The sequence below is a fragment of the Microcebus murinus genome, chromosome 4 (assembly GCF_040939455.1).
Source record: "Microcebus murinus isolate Inina chromosome 4, M.murinus_Inina_mat1.0, whole genome shotgun sequence".
NCBI lineage: Eukaryota > Metazoa > Chordata > Mammalia > Primates > Cheirogaleidae > Microcebus > Microcebus murinus.
The window spans coordinates 99,467,666-99,483,204 of NC_134107.1; the positions used below are offsets into that span (position 1 = coordinate 99,467,666).

General features: G+C 35.3%; 1 protein-coding gene across 5 annotated transcripts in view; it reads left to right on the forward strand.

Moving 5' to 3' along the window:
- The window catches only part of TBCEL (tubulin folding cofactor E like), a 70,921-nt gene that overhangs the window by 14,562 nt on the left and 40,820 nt on the right, over positions 1 to 15,539 (forward strand). For all 5 annotated transcript variants that reach the window (XM_012773494.3, XM_012773498.2, XM_012773497.2 and 2 more), the window contains 3 exons: positions 6,813 to 6,962; positions 8,653 to 8,792; positions 14,627 to 14,808. In XM_012773494.3, coding sequence (XP_012628948.1) covers positions 6,830 to 6,962; positions 8,653 to 8,792; positions 14,627 to 14,808 — 455 coding nt within the window. In that variant the 5' untranslated portion in view covers positions 6,813 to 6,829. The remainder of the gene's footprint in view (positions 1 to 6,812; positions 6,963 to 8,652; positions 8,793 to 14,626; positions 14,809 to 15,539) is intronic.

Consider the following 15,539-nt stretch of genomic DNA (forward strand, 5'->3'; position numbering starts at 1 on the left):
TCTGTCTCGTTGCATCACTTTTATATTCTAAGCCTCTCAAAAGCATGATAGATACTCATTGTCTTGCTTATTTATTTACTTAACTCCCTACATACTATGGTTTCTACCCCCTTGACTGTACTGAAAGTGCTTCCCCAAAGGTGAACATACTCCTGATTATCCATTCCTTTAGGGATTTTCAAAATTCTCATTTTAGACCTCTCTGTATTCTGTATAGAGATCAGTAACCCACATCCTTACACTCTACTCTCAGTTATCTATCAAAATTTTTCTTATCTCTGCAGGGTAAAGTCTAACCTGTGTAAGGTCAATCATGATATGACCACCGTCACCTCTACAGTCAAAATCTCCTGCCTCCCCCACCCCTCACCACACATATGTTATGTTTTTTTTTAGCGGTACTGCTAATAACCCTTGTTTCTGGTCTGTTCATATACTCCCCCACCTTGTACCCTAATCTTCATAATGGCTCAGGATTCATCTACTAATACTTGCTTGATCATACTTACAGAAGTTAATCACTTCTTCTTGTTTTAAGAAGTCACTATTTCTGTCTGGCTTATTTTAGGTATGTGTTATTTCATGTATTTTCTTCTAGATTGTGGATGCCCTGAGGGTGGAGTTTGGATTTTATTCATTCTCACTTTATTTAGCATTGAGCATAGTGTTTGGTACAGATTTAGCTTCTGATACATGTTTGTTGAACTGAACTAAATGAAACTAAGCTCTATGAGGGCACACATTTTATAAATCCGTGAATGGGCATGTAAGCCTAATTGGGATCATTTGGTAAGATGGAAAAAAAGATAGCAGAGAAAACTAAAATATTAGTTGACTCTTTTTTACTAAATAATTGGTAAGGAAATTCTCATTCTCAGATTGTTTTGTGAAGGAATCAGGTAGCAATGTGGAGAGCAAATCACTGGAATGAAATGTCATCTGACCAAAGGAACCTACAGGTGAAATTGCAGAGCCTTTGGCCAGAATGTTTAATCTAAGTTTTGTTTTCAAATATTTGGTAGCAAAATATTGGCAGGTAGCTTTTAGAGTGTAGTTTTTTCTGCCCTTCTCTGATGAATAGGTAAGATTGATGAGTTGTATATAAATGGATCCATGTCAAATGACTGAAAGTAATTTTAAATGACTGAGGAGTATTTTTCATTTTCTCAATTTTTATGAAAACTTCTTGAAGATTTAGCCCCATCCTAAATTAATGCACATTTTGAATTATTATGATTCTTTTTTCAAAAGTATCAGTCAGTTCCCCACTGTCTACTATTTCAGTAACTTGAAACCTGCAGGAAAATACCTCTTTCCTTTGTCAGTCTCTGTAGTCAGAGGTGACAGGGAGTCCTGAAGCTCCCAAGGATCCCAAGGCTTCACCACCTCCTGGTGTGATTGTGGCTCCAGAGTCAGAACGATTTGAATAAAATGTGGGTAATTTGGATGAAAGATTTGGTAACTTTTATTAACACATTTAACCAAAGGAAGGGGAACTGTGCGGGCCTGAGGGTATTCTTCCAGTCCTTCTGTACAACGCATGGTGGAGCTTTTGCTTTGCCTTTGTTAAAATCATGGTAAAGAAGAGCAAAACACTGCTCTGGCCCTGTCAGTTCAGCCACCTTCATCTCAATCCCGCCTCTTAGTTTCATTGCAGTTTAATTCTAAGGCTCCAGCATATGTTGTTTCTGCTTGCTTTTTTTCCCCCTGATGCTGTTTTATGAAACTGTCTATTTCCGTTTGGCCATCCATTTTATTTCGCTTTACTTCCTCACTGTCCAATTCCTTTTAAAATTAGTATTAATATTATATTCTCTACATACAAAAATGCATGAAAATAAGGAAATTAAAAAAACCCTTGACAAATTATTAGGCCATTCGTAGATACTTAAAAATATTTTACATTTTGAAAAGAAGATGTGTGCATCTGGTGAGTTCAAGTTCAAAAGGGTAAACACTGAAAAGCAAACCTCCTTTCCATCCTTATTCCTCATTTTCTTCTCTTTGGAGTCAACTGTTAATATTACTTTTACTTATTTCTGTGTTATCCTTTTGGAGATAATCTGTGCATATACAAGCAGATAAATCTATGTTTATAAGATTTAAAATTTATATTTTGATGCTTTATGAAGTAGTATTTATATCTTTGGGAAGTTATAAAGCTAGAAGTATTCACACTTTATGAAGTATATAGTTAGTACTCTATGTTGTTTCTTTGTGAAATAAAAATTGATCTTGCAGACTACCATAACGATATATCTTGTATATCTTCCAGTGTTAGTGGTCATAGTTGGCCTATTTTCTGTTTTCAGTTGTGTTGCATTTCATACTAATGTTGCCCTGACCCTTTTATTGGGAACATAAAGTACGAATTGTTTGATAGCAATTGAGGGTACTTAGGCGACTGGATGTTCTGTTCTGATATTAATCCACTTGGCAAAATATAGTGAGCACCTTATCCTTCAACTTGTCCTTTATCCTGAGTTTTCTCAAGTACAAGAGCATATTATAGTCAGGATTTTGAGGCACAAAGGAATTGAGATTTTCGCAGGCATGCTCTACAGCTTGGTAATCAAACCGAGCAACATCACCCAAGATTCCTGGCTCCCTGGCTTTCAGCACCAGTTCACACCAGTTTTACTAATGCATTAGAACTCTGCCAACTGGAGAGGTAGTCTGATGCAATTTGACCCCTGTTATTTCCAGAATGTCATACATTATCCTCCCACCCCCCAAAAGCCTTTTAAAAGCCTCTAGTTAAAGATCTTTTCCATCCTGTATTTCCTTATTTTTTAGTCTGTTTGGTTTTCAGCTTTCCTTTCCCACCTACTGTTCCTCCTCAAACTGCCCCAAAAGACTTTGAGTAGATTTATGTTACCAATCCATTTTACAATCTTAATACTCTAATTCAAAACCCATGTATTAATGTGTATACCATCTGCATTCCTGGAAAGCTAGTCCAGTAGCATCCTGGAAAATGACCAATGAAGGCACCTGGTGTTGCTTTTCAATCTTAAAAAAAAGAATAAGAATTAAAAAAAAAATCCTGACTATTGGGAAGAATTACTAAAGCATGGGATCATGAGGAAAAACTTTTAAGTTCTCATGTTTGCTTGCTTAGTAAGACTTGTTTTAACATGAATATGTCTTTAATCTTATCGTCCCTCAGTTCATGTATATTTAAATTGTGTATGAGATCATTTTCCTTAATTTACATAGGTTTGAGTTTAGGTGGTTCTGAAGCCTCCAGATAAAAGATGCTGCTTAAATTCTACCATTATTTTGACAGTGACAGTTTGCCCTTCCCACACACTTTTTGAACTGCCGATTGTACGGGAGGTAGCAATGCTATCTTTGTTCTTTGACTTTTTTGTTAAACATTTCTAAAAATCCTGTTGGCATTCTGCTTGAGACAGGTCTTTGATAAGAGCTATGGTGCCTGTCGCTAGTGGCATAGCACCTGCTCTATGTTGTCTGCTGTTGGTGGTGAGAACTTTGCATTGAAAAAGAACCTTTCAACCTGAAGTTCCTGTAGCCCCAGATGAACACAATGCAGTTCAATTTTGACACCGTCAGTTGGAATAGAGGGCAGCAGCTATGCAATTATCACTCTGTGTGGATAGAAAGAACAAACTATCTTACGCTAAAGCAGGCTCTTTCCTTAAGCTTACAAATGAGAATTTTAAACAGAGGGTGCCCTGTATTTTCAAGGTGACTTGTGATATGTGCATTATGAAATATATTTCATAGTCTAACTTTTGGTAAATTGTACAGATAAAACTTTTGTTCAGTGGATAGATGTGCTTGGTGAGCATGTACTGTATGGGCATTGGTGAACTGAATTCACAAGTCAAGTAGACATGGTCCTAGCAGTAATCAAGGAAATGGGCCAAGTTTAACAACCACTTTTATATTGATGCTTTTTTCAAATTCTTTTTAAAGACCTGAGAGGAAAGATTAGACTATCCATAGGTAAGAAAATTAAAGTAGAGAGAGATTAGATAACTAGCTTATGTTTTACCCAGCTAGTGAGAGAGCCTAAATTTCCTGTCCATGTGCTTTCTACCTTACTACAACCTCCTCTTATAATTAATAACATTTGTATATTTTAGAGCTTTATGACACCCCTGTAATCCCAATAGTGCACTTGTGTATTTTAGGGCTCTATAGCAACCCTATAATCCAAGTAATATAGATGTTAATATCTTATTTTATAAAGTTGGACATTTGAACCTCAGAGAAATACAGTGACTTGCCTGACAGCACAAAACTATTAAGTGGTCAGAACTGGGTGGGGCTTTAATCTACCCTCCATCTTAAATTCTCTGTCCTTTCTACTTAGTATCCCGGAGGCTAGTGATTTTAATACTCAGCAACATTTATCCAGTCCTTACCAGGTATATTATACTGTGTCTGATGCTATTAATTGATACTGAAAGAAATAGAATTATATAGTTCCACTCTTCTTTATAATTTAATGGTGAAGATAGGATAATCACTTGAGAAAAATACCTAACATTTGGTATAATTGAACTGTATAAACAAAAGTAAACCAGTGCGACTATAGAGAAATAAATATGTCATCACTAATGGTAAACAATTGGAAGCATTATCTGGCTAGTATTAAACAGCCCTCTGAGAACCTTTTAAATGCTCATTTCTGCTGGCTTCTAGGAAAAGTACCAGTAGTCATTTTCAGCCTCTCTACCTTTACTGGTTTCTTCCTTATAATCTCTAACCATGTTCAGGTCTCTCCTATTTTAAGAGAAAAAGTCTTGACAACTTCCCCCAATTCCCTACTCTCTTCTGTTCCTGCGTAGCTTACCATCCATCCTCCTTCTCCATTCTCATCAAAGCTTCTCAAAATGTTGGCTAGATACTCTAATTTCTGGTTGTTTCTTTTCTTTTTCTTTATGACTCTGATTCCTCTGCCTGTCCCTTAAATATCAGTGACCCCAGAGTTCTATCGTCTTACTGTTCTTATTTATAACATTTCCTATATCCTGATGATATCCAAATCTTCACATTTAGCTCACATTGCTCAAGCAACTTCAAACTGTTTCCCTGGATATTCCATACATGTACCAAATTGAACATGTATAAAGTGGAATTCATCATTTTCTGCCTTAAAGCTGGCTCTGTTCGCTTGTTAGTTAATGGTATCTTGAGTCACCTGATCACGTGTACTAGAAACCTAGGAGTTAGCCTTGACTCCAGCTTCTCCCTCAACCCCTGTAATTTCTGAAAAGCTTGCTTCCTAGAGTGATCTTGGATTCGCCACTGCTTTGTATTTCTTCTACTACTGTATCACTTCTGGTCCTCATCGTCTCTCTCCTATATTTTTGCAATAACTTCCTAACTCTTTTCCCTGCCTGCAATCTTGTTTCCTTCATATTCATCAGTTACATAATTGCCAGGGCAAGTTCTCCCCCAAAATTTGTTGTTGAATTCCCTTCCCTAAAACCTTTTATATTTGTTCAGGATAAGGTTCAGCCTCTTAATGTGGCATACAAGATCTCCTCTAAGATTCCTAATTAGATAACTCCTGATGATGTCTTCGATGAGCATGGTGCTTTGGCAACACCAGATCTCTTGTGCTTACTCACGTATACCGTTGTACATTCTGTAGCTTTTTGCACGATATCCCTTCTTTGAGTACTCAGTATCCTCCTGCCTTTTTCTGATTGTTTTAATAAAATAAAATAGCCTGATACCCATAGTTTAAATACAGAGGTCTATTATAGTTGCCTGTATTTTGATTAATATTTAATACAGAGAATAGGCTAGTCCCTTCAGACAATGGGTTATCAGGCTGTCAGAAGTTAGCATGTTACTTAATATTACCTGTTTTAACATGTGCATGAGTACTGACTAACAAGATGCTGGAGTTACTGAATGTTTGGACCCTTAGCTGAGATTAAACAGAAAAGATTCTACCCAAACTCAGAACCCAAAGAAGTGACATTCTGTATTAGTTAGGACTAGGTCCAGTTGTAAATAACTGAAAAGTTGAAAAGAATAGTGACTTAAATAAAATAGATTATTTTTATCTGTCACCAAAAATTTCAGAGATATATATCAGTATGGCAGCTCAGTTCCATGAAGTCTTCAAGGACTCAGGTTCCTATCAGCTCTTTGCTCCACCTTAGTTAGGGTGTATTCCTTTGGCTCATTGTCCAGTGGCATCAGTTTTCTAAGGAACAGAATGGAGGAAGAGTCAAAGATGGAGTGAAAATGGTACACTCTGGCTATTTTTAAAGGATGATTCCTGAAAGCTGCCACAGAATACTTTATTTCTATCTCATCAGCTAGAACTTAGTCATATACTCATTCCTAAGTGTAAGTAGCCATGTATACAGTTAAAGGTTCCTTTACCATGGAAAAAGAAGAGAGTGGATTTTGAGGGGTAGATATTAAAGGATTCATCTGCACTATTCAGCCTGGTGTTCAATCTATAACTTCTTTTCCAGCCGTTTTTCCAATCACTTTACCACATGAACCCTATACACCAGCAAAAATTTTCTTGTTATCCTTGGTCAGAAGTGATCACCTCCTTTTCTAAATCTTATAATACTTTTCATCTGTATAGCAAATACCCTATCTTGAATTGTTATTGCTGTCATTTGTCTGCATATATAGCTTCTCTAAATCATAAGGTTTCACCACAATGTTGGTTTCTGGGGGGCAGTTACCATGTATTATGTGTCTTGCAATGCCTACCTAGTCTAGTGTGTTGTAAATAATTGGTTTTCAATAAATATTTCTTACATAAGTAAATAAATACTTTTGATGATTTTTTTGGTTTCTTATAGCATTTTAGGAAAGAAAGATGGATCAACCTAGTGGAAGAAGTTTTATGCAAGTATTATGTGAAAAATACAGTCCTGAAAACTTTCCTTACCGCCGTGGTCCTGGGATGGGAGTCCATGTCCCAGCCACACCTCAGGGCTCTCCTATGAAAGGTAAGAAAGATAGGACCTAAAACAATTATTTACTGGAGCTTACTTAAGAAGCTGAAATCACAGTATTGCTTTGTTTGCCAGTGATTTCCTTTATTTTTAATTATGAGTCAAATAGTCTTTCCCATTATTATGATTTCAGTTTTCCTTAAGAACCTGACAGGACTAGTTTTCTTCCAGATTGTCCAAGAGGCATTTTGGTTGTCCTCAAAGAATAATAATTGAATGATAATATTTCAAATGCATATTCTTTTAAGGAACTTAGAGGGTATAAAATACATGAGACTGGCCTGTGTCCTCAGGGACCTTACAGCCTAAAAGGATTACAAGACATTTACATTTACAAAGATATAACACAAGGTAGTTTATGTTAAGCCAAGTAAATGACACAGTGATTGGGAAAGAAATTTAGAAGAGAGTTAATTAATATGATCAGGAAAGGGTTCAAAGGTGTGAGACTTGAACTTGCCCTTCAAGAATGTAGAATTTGGTTAGAGAGGAGTCTAGGAGAGGGATTTGATGTGAGCAAAGGTCTGTAACTAGAAATGTGCAAAGTGTATTTTTGCTTTTGTCTTTTAGCTTGATGTTGAAATGAACAGCTCTTGAAATTAGTTCTTTGTAGTTATGGGGGCTTAAAGTTGAATCAAGGTTTTAGTTCTATTCAAATGTTACCGAGTGTTTTTGCCATTTTTCAAACAACTATCTTATCACTCTATGTCACCTAGAATGGCAGAGAGAAGTGGATTTCTTAGTTGGTAATTTTTTTCTTCCAGGATCCATTCCCATTTTGAGAAATGTACTAAGTGGAAAAACCATATAATTTGAGGCCTCCATTAATAAAATATTACCTTCATGAATCCTTATTTTATACCAAATGGGAAAAAAGTGGTTGAATTCTCATGTTTATCCTTCTCAGTAGAGACATTAAGAGTGATTTTATTGACACGTGTTTTTTGAACTAGGTAATAGTCAAAGAGTTTTTACCTCAATTTGACCAAATTCATTGACTAGTTGAAGATTCTGAAACACTTTCTCCCATTACAATTATATTTAAAAAGAAGGCCAGTTTTCATAAGGGGCAAATCCTACAGGGATATGAAACAGGAATAATTGATAGATGAGAAAGCTGTAGAGTTTTGAAGTTTTGGATCCTCTCCATTCAAGAGGCAGAGTTCTTGAATGATACGAACTTGAAGAACAGAAGTGATATAGCAGATAGATTAAGTATCTAATGGTTTGAGATAATTTTCAAAAATAGCAAAAGGTAAAGATACATATCAGATAGAAAAGAGCTATTCAGAATACTTTTGAACGAAATTTAAAAAAGAAAAAATTGAGGCAATAAGAAGGTGGTGGTAATCCACACATGAATGTCATGGATCAGATAACAAGATGATAGCGTGGATGATGGCTTTGGTGTTGGTAATTGAGATAAATAATCCTGCCTGAAGTTAAAGCCTAGCGCACTTCTTTGTTGGTACTGGTTCAGTACTTCTGAGCTCCTCCTGGGCAATATTTGGCTGCCTCCCCTTAGAATTCAGTACCCTTTGATCTCATTATATCCTGTATTTTCTAGGTCATTGTGTAATTTTGCACTGTTTGATTTTTGTTTCTTGCCGATTCTTGAGTGCTGAGCGTATATAGACAAGAATTGGGCTAATGTAGAAAGTATTTTGTGTCCCCTGTGATTCAGATCGCCTCAACCTCCCAAGTGTACTAGTGCTGAACAGCTGTGGAATAACCTGTGCAGGAGATGAAAAAGAAATTGCTGCCTTCTGCGCTCATGTATCGGAACTAGACCTTTCTGACAACAAACTCGAAGACTGGCACGAGGTAAAGTTTTTATATTGCTGTGTTTGGTAAAAGGCAGCGATAAACATTGTGTTCTTGTTTATGTTGTTATGTATCCTGCTCAATTCTGTTCACACTTGAGATTCTTGTCTGTATGTCTCAAGATAAATAACTGCATCAACTGTATTTGTGGTGATTTTTCAATTAGCTTTGTTATTGCTAATTTGTTTTTCATCAATGTGAAAAGCACTGAGGAACTTCATTCCAGGTTTCAAGAGGTTAATGGGTCTACAGAGATTTAGACTGCTAACAACGCATTAAATTCTCTTATTGTTTCACTAGTTTACATATCCCATGCTCATTCTCTACTTCTACTTCAATATTTATTACTATAAATTGATGTAAGATTGCTGGAGCATGAAACTAAGATTATAAAGATATTCTTGTTACTGAAATTTATCCCAAATATTTTAGAACTTTTCTTATATTATCATGTCCCTTTGGTCAGTTGATATAACTGATGTCTTTTGACCTCAGAGTAACTCTAAGTATACAAATAACAGTGTGATAACATTCTCTCATCATATATAACATTACCTACCTGATTATAACATGAACTGATAGAAGCTACCCTTGAAGAATAAGGGAAAAATAGTTCTTCCTACTTTATTCTCCTGCCTTAATTTAGGCTCTTAATTTTTTGCTTTGACTGTTGGATAAGTTTCCTAATGGGTTTCCCTAGATCTAGCTTTATCCTCTTTCCTTTAAGCTGTCTTTCACAGAGCTACCACAGACTCCTTTTAATAAATGAAACATGGTTATGACACTCTCTGGCATAAAGTCCTTCAGTTGCTTTTCATTGCCTAACAGCTAAGGTCTGAACTCCTTAAGTATGGTCCTTAGTCATATGGCCCTTTGCTATTCCTAGAACTTTCTCTCCATCTTTAGCCATGTACTTTTACTTGCAGCTCATGATAAAGTCTTGATATGAAAAGCTTCCTTGCTTTTATTCATTCTGAACCCATTACTCTCTTTCTTCTCTTGTCTACCTGGCCGCTACCTATTTTTTGCTTTAGGACTTGGCCAAAGTTACTATTCCTCTGTGAAATTTTCCCTGGCTCTCACTCAGACAGATTTAGATTATCCCAGAGCACCTGTACTATGCTGCTATGAAAAGATTTATCACAGTGTAGTGTAATTACTTGCTTACTTGGCAGTTTTTCTACTAGACTGTGAGCTTATTCAAAGTGGAGATTTTTATCTTTTATATCATCAGCACCCAGAATACTAGGTAGTCAAATGTTTGTTGAGTTTGTTAATGAATAAATGATTATATCTAAGGATTGATCAAGACCACTTCTTCCAACTTTTCATGTGATCTTAAGAAATTCACTTAATCCTTTAACGTTTTAGTTTGCTCATCCATAAGCCAGGCTTACTGATAAAATTAATCATTGAAACACTTAGTAGATATTGAATGCTGTACAAATTCTAGGACAACTTTCTTGTTTAAGAAAAATCTGTCTATAACCTAGTTTTGTTCAGCTTTTCTTATATTTATCTATTTCGTGGTCTTGTTTAATCTGGTAACTGTACTCTTGGTTATACTTCCTATTTTTATTAGAACTTTTCCCAAAATTCTTTGAGATGCGTGTCACCTGATTTCTAAGTGATTTATTAATATATGCAGATTTAGAGGTCTGTTCTAAGAAATAACTTCCATTTGTACATGTATATACATATTTATTTCTTTATCTGAACAACTAGTATAGTTCACTGTTCAACAAATTACAGTCCATGCCTTCTTGGTCCTCTGAGATGCTTAATTGCCATGCGTGCTCTGCCCACGCTGCACAAATGGCAAAAAGAACTACTTCGTTCTTTTCCACAATCCTCCTAATAGTCCTGCTGCTGAACCTCTGGCCTGCATGGATGACAAATCAGACCAAATCTTCTTACGAATCAATTCAGCTCCTGTGTATACATACTCTATTCAATCCCCTAAATTTGTTTCTTTGAAATATAAAATTTCAAAAAGATTTTGTGCTTTGAAAATATACATAAGTTTTTGCTAACTGGTGGGAACAGTTTAATAGTGATGTAGTTGCTACTTTAGAAGGAAGATATATGGAATATGGATCAGTACACAGAGTTTGCACTAGGTAAATGGAGCATTTTCTCTGCTTAGACAAAGGCCTAAATTAAATATTTCTCAGACCACATTGCCATATAGCCAGAAGGTCACATATTTATTTGTTGTATGTTTGCACTCAGTTTGTATATTCTTTTTGTGCTCAATAGTCTGTTTTCAGGCAGTTTTCAAGTAAACATTTGTTGCTTCTCATTTCAGATTTCCATTTCCAGTTTACTTTTATTTTCATCATTCCTTTATATTTCCTCCTTATCCTTCCTTAATTATCTTCTAGAGCATATATCAGAACATGGAGGTGAGAGAAATACTGACAGCAAAATAATATAGATTTTTGATTAAACTCTTTGCCAGGCTACAAATGCCTCATAGGTTACTAATTTTAAGACATTACATTTCACCATTACAACCCATATTTCTAATTGCCAAAAAGATCATTTGTCCCTAGCCATTAACTAAGTTTATTTCAGCCAGTAATGAAACAATGTGGAACAAAATAATATAAATGTTCCATTAGTTATTTGAATGGTCACTAATGTTATAGGTTGAGTAACTTGTAGTTTAAACAACTGGCTGCTATATATCCAAGACTAAGATAAATATGGGTGGGCAATATAATACTTTTGGGGAAGGCAAAGACTTGTCTCCACCCTTCCAAAATTGGGCACCTATGTGTAAGAATAATGCATTTTTTAGCTTTTGACTTGAATATTTGGCTGAACAGATTTTTGTCTGACCTTTCCCAAGGTATCTTCTTTTTTTCCCCTTCCTTATCAAAACCATTTTGTAAAAGAAATTAAACCAAGTAGTTGAGAGGAGGGAGGAATTAGCCACTCAGGTGAGGCAGAAAATAGCTGAGTATAAATTACAGATCGTTATCTTAAAACCCTTTCCCTATTTTTCTTAAATCTTCAGTTTCTTCCTTTTTAGACACCTGAGTGGAGGGTCCTCTATTAAATGATAGAATTGTAGAGACCTAAAAGGTGATCTCAGTTCATCTCCATGTTTCCTGCACATGAACATGCTTAACTCATTCCAGCTGGAGGAGTCTTTTTATTTTTAGAATTTTAAAAAGGGAAGTCAGTATACTGCCCCAGAAATTCACAGAATGTGAGCCTTCGCTATTGGGAAATTTTTACATTGTAAGTAAATTTATCTGTGTAGTGAATATTATATTTTCCTGAATCTTATCATTAGTTTGAAGTTAACCCACAAAACATTTTTTATTTCACTCTTTTAAAGAAAATATTTCTTTCTCTCTAACATTTGTTATTTTTCCTGCTTAAATTAGATTCTAGTCCACTTTTATCTTTTGGTATATTACAGGGCTAACTGAGTAATTATTCTAAATTTTTATTCTCACTGATGGATGCAGACTATGATGATTTCATCATGTATCTGCTAGCCCTGGGAAATTCCTAGAAATCAGTTTCCTAGAAATTGCTTTGAAACCTCCAAATAACACATTTTGAGGTATTTACCTCTTTATTATAGGAGGTGGTGGTTAGCGAAGGGTTTATGTTTTGTTTTTATTTAACTGGAGTTGTACTATAGTTAACAGTTATTCATCATGGTTTAGTTGGAGCATAATTCCTCTCTCTTTTTGTCCCTGCAAAAGAGGTTAACTATAGCTGATCATCATCTTCTGTATGAAAGTTCTTCATATTATTAGTATTCAAGTCATAGAATGCAGTACAGAGTTGGTTCCTGCATGAACTGTTTAGCTATGTTTTGGTCACAAATTAAACTTCAAATTCTAGCCATATATTGTACAAATGTATGGTACCATTTGATCACAGAAGGGATCAAACAAGAGAGTATGTGCAGATTGTTATAAATTCCTTACACTTTAAACAGAAGCCTAGTGTATTTTCTCTAAAAGGTAGTTCATTTCTTCATTTGTAAAATGAGGATAAAAGTGGTACGCACTTCAAAGAGTTAGTAGGTGGAGTAGGTGAAATAGTGAATGTAAGGGCTTTTCTCTCTGACATAGTCCTCTGAACCTTCTTGGAATTAATCTACTTTTCACTGATTGTAGAGTCCCTGAACTGAATGTCCATGGTAGATCTGATGTAAAGTACAGATTACTTTTTCTTTCTACTTTTCTTTCTTTGTACCCCCCGGATACCCTGGAGCTCTGGCATTACCTCTGAAGCTCTGCAAAGAAAGCTATCCAGGTCCCAACCCTGAAGCTTGTCCCACCTGTGAAGCTTCTGACTCAGTAATTATGGTGGAACCTGGGAATCAGTATATTTTTAAAATTCTACTAGTGATTCTGATGGATAGCCAGGGTTGATATATTGGTTCATACTATACTTATAATATTGGTAATAGTTACATTTATTAAGTAATTTTGTGCCATTAAGGTAGTCAGTAAATGTGAAGTGCCCACTACACAGTAGTGAACTAGGTAAGTACTGTTCTTCCTTTCATAAAGTTCACATGCTATTGAGGTAATTTACATGCTGTTGAAACAAGTTTCAAAAACTATGCCAATTGCCATGCTGAGTGCTTTGCACATGTATCTCATTTAATCCTACCAACAATCCTGTAAAGTAGATGGTACTATTTTCCCTATTTTATAAATGAGGAAACTGAGATTTGAAAAGATTAAGTAACTTATCTGAAACCACTCAGCTCAGAAGTGTTGGTTTGAATCCAGGTTTTCCAACTCTTATACTAATCCTAACTCTTCTTTTTTACTCCCTTTCTCATAAATTTAGTTACCACATTGCTTGGCTGTTTGATGCTTGGTACAGTTACTGGGCATCTAGCATTTATTGCATACTTGTTTAAATTAGTCCTCCTCATAGAGTTGAGCCAGCTATTCTTCAGTTATCTTTATTTTGTTGTGGTTATATTTATGATATACTAGTTGTGCTATTTTGGCAAGAAAATGGCTCTGATTTTTAAATCTCAGATTTGACTATTGTGACTGTGAAACCTTAGTCAAATTATTTAACATCTCTCAGCCTCAGTTTCTTCATTTATTAAAATGAAAATGGTATTATATTATTTATCTTACAAATTGTTTTGAAAATTTAATGAAATAAGTTATATCAAAGAAACTAGTACTATATAGAACAGATATTTTTGGTCAATAATGCTCATTTCCCTTTTTTTCCTTTTTGTCTACCAGGTTGCTAGCTAAATGTTAAATTGATGTTTTCCCTTTCATTATAAGTTTTGGATACTTTTTGGTTTTGAGTAAATATATTTTAAAGTTTGGTACATTTTTGAACCAAACTGAAACTATTTTCTGAGTTATTGTGACTATTCCGTCAATTTTGAACACATGAATTGTTACCAGGTGGTTTTTAAAAATCAGGCTTAATGTTGTGCTGAAAATGAGAGGAAGGAGATAGATGTTCAAAGAGAACTACATGATCCAATCTCAGCTCTTTAAAAATTTAAACCCTAAAGTGTCATCTAAACTATCTTTTCTCCATTTATCAAAGAGAACATCACATAGGGCTGAATCAAAAACCTTGCTAAAGGTGACGTAGGAAATTTTTCTTTTGTACCATAAGTTATGTTATGTACCAGTCAATTATGCCACTATTTCGTAGAAAGATTAATTTATTTGCCAAGATTCGTTGAAATCACTTATGCCCTGATGTAAATGGCCCTTTGCCTGGAGATATACTCACTTAGGCTTTCTTGAGCATGATTGCTATTTAAAAGCTCTGATTGCTGCCTGATAACGTTTTTCTTTTTTTCTCCTTAGGTCAGTAAAATTGTGTCAAATGTTCCCCAGTTGGAGTTTCTAAACCTGAGTTCCAACCCTCTGAATTTGTCGGTTTTAGAAAGAACATGTGCTGGGTCCTTCTCTGGGGTTCGCAAACTTGTCCTCAACAACAGCAAAGCTTCTTGGGAAACAGTCCACACGATACTGCAGGAGTTACCAGAGTAAGCCCAGACGGCATGAGGGAAAGGGAACTATGTTGCCATCTGTGTTAGTACATGGGATAACTGCTGATCTCCCATCTCAGAAATACTAGAGGTGCAGATTAAGTGGAGAAGGAGATTAGAAAAATGAAGTCATTAGAATGAGAGTGTGACAGTAATCTAGTAGCATTTCCAATGGAATAGTGTTCAGTGTTGAGTAGCACCAAGATATAGGATATATCATCCTTGGGCTAAAAAATACCCCTGAGAAGCACTTATCACTTCTAGATCAATTCAGGTTTACTCTATTTTAATCTCTGTTTACCTGATATAATAATTGGGAGGAAAAAATATCACAGTATCTCTAAAACATGTTAACATGTAACATGATTAAGTGTCTAGCTGGACTGATGGGAATAAGGACCTGGTATTCTTTTCAGTCATTTAAGAAAGAAATTATACTTTCGTCAGTTTAGAAATGTTTTATTTTTACCTATCTTTGTATATGCACCTAAGTGTGCAAAGAAAGTAGTTTAAAGAAATATATGAAGCTGTAGTTTCTTTGACTGTCTAAATATGGAAATCTTGAAACCCCTTAAGAATCTTAATCTCATTCCATCTTAATGTCTCATGCCCACTCTAATGAGATTGTTTTCTTCACTGTATGCTACATCCAGCATGGTGTAGAATGAGCTTTTAAATACCAGTTTCACATACTAACCATATGACATTTGATGAGGTACTTAATTTCT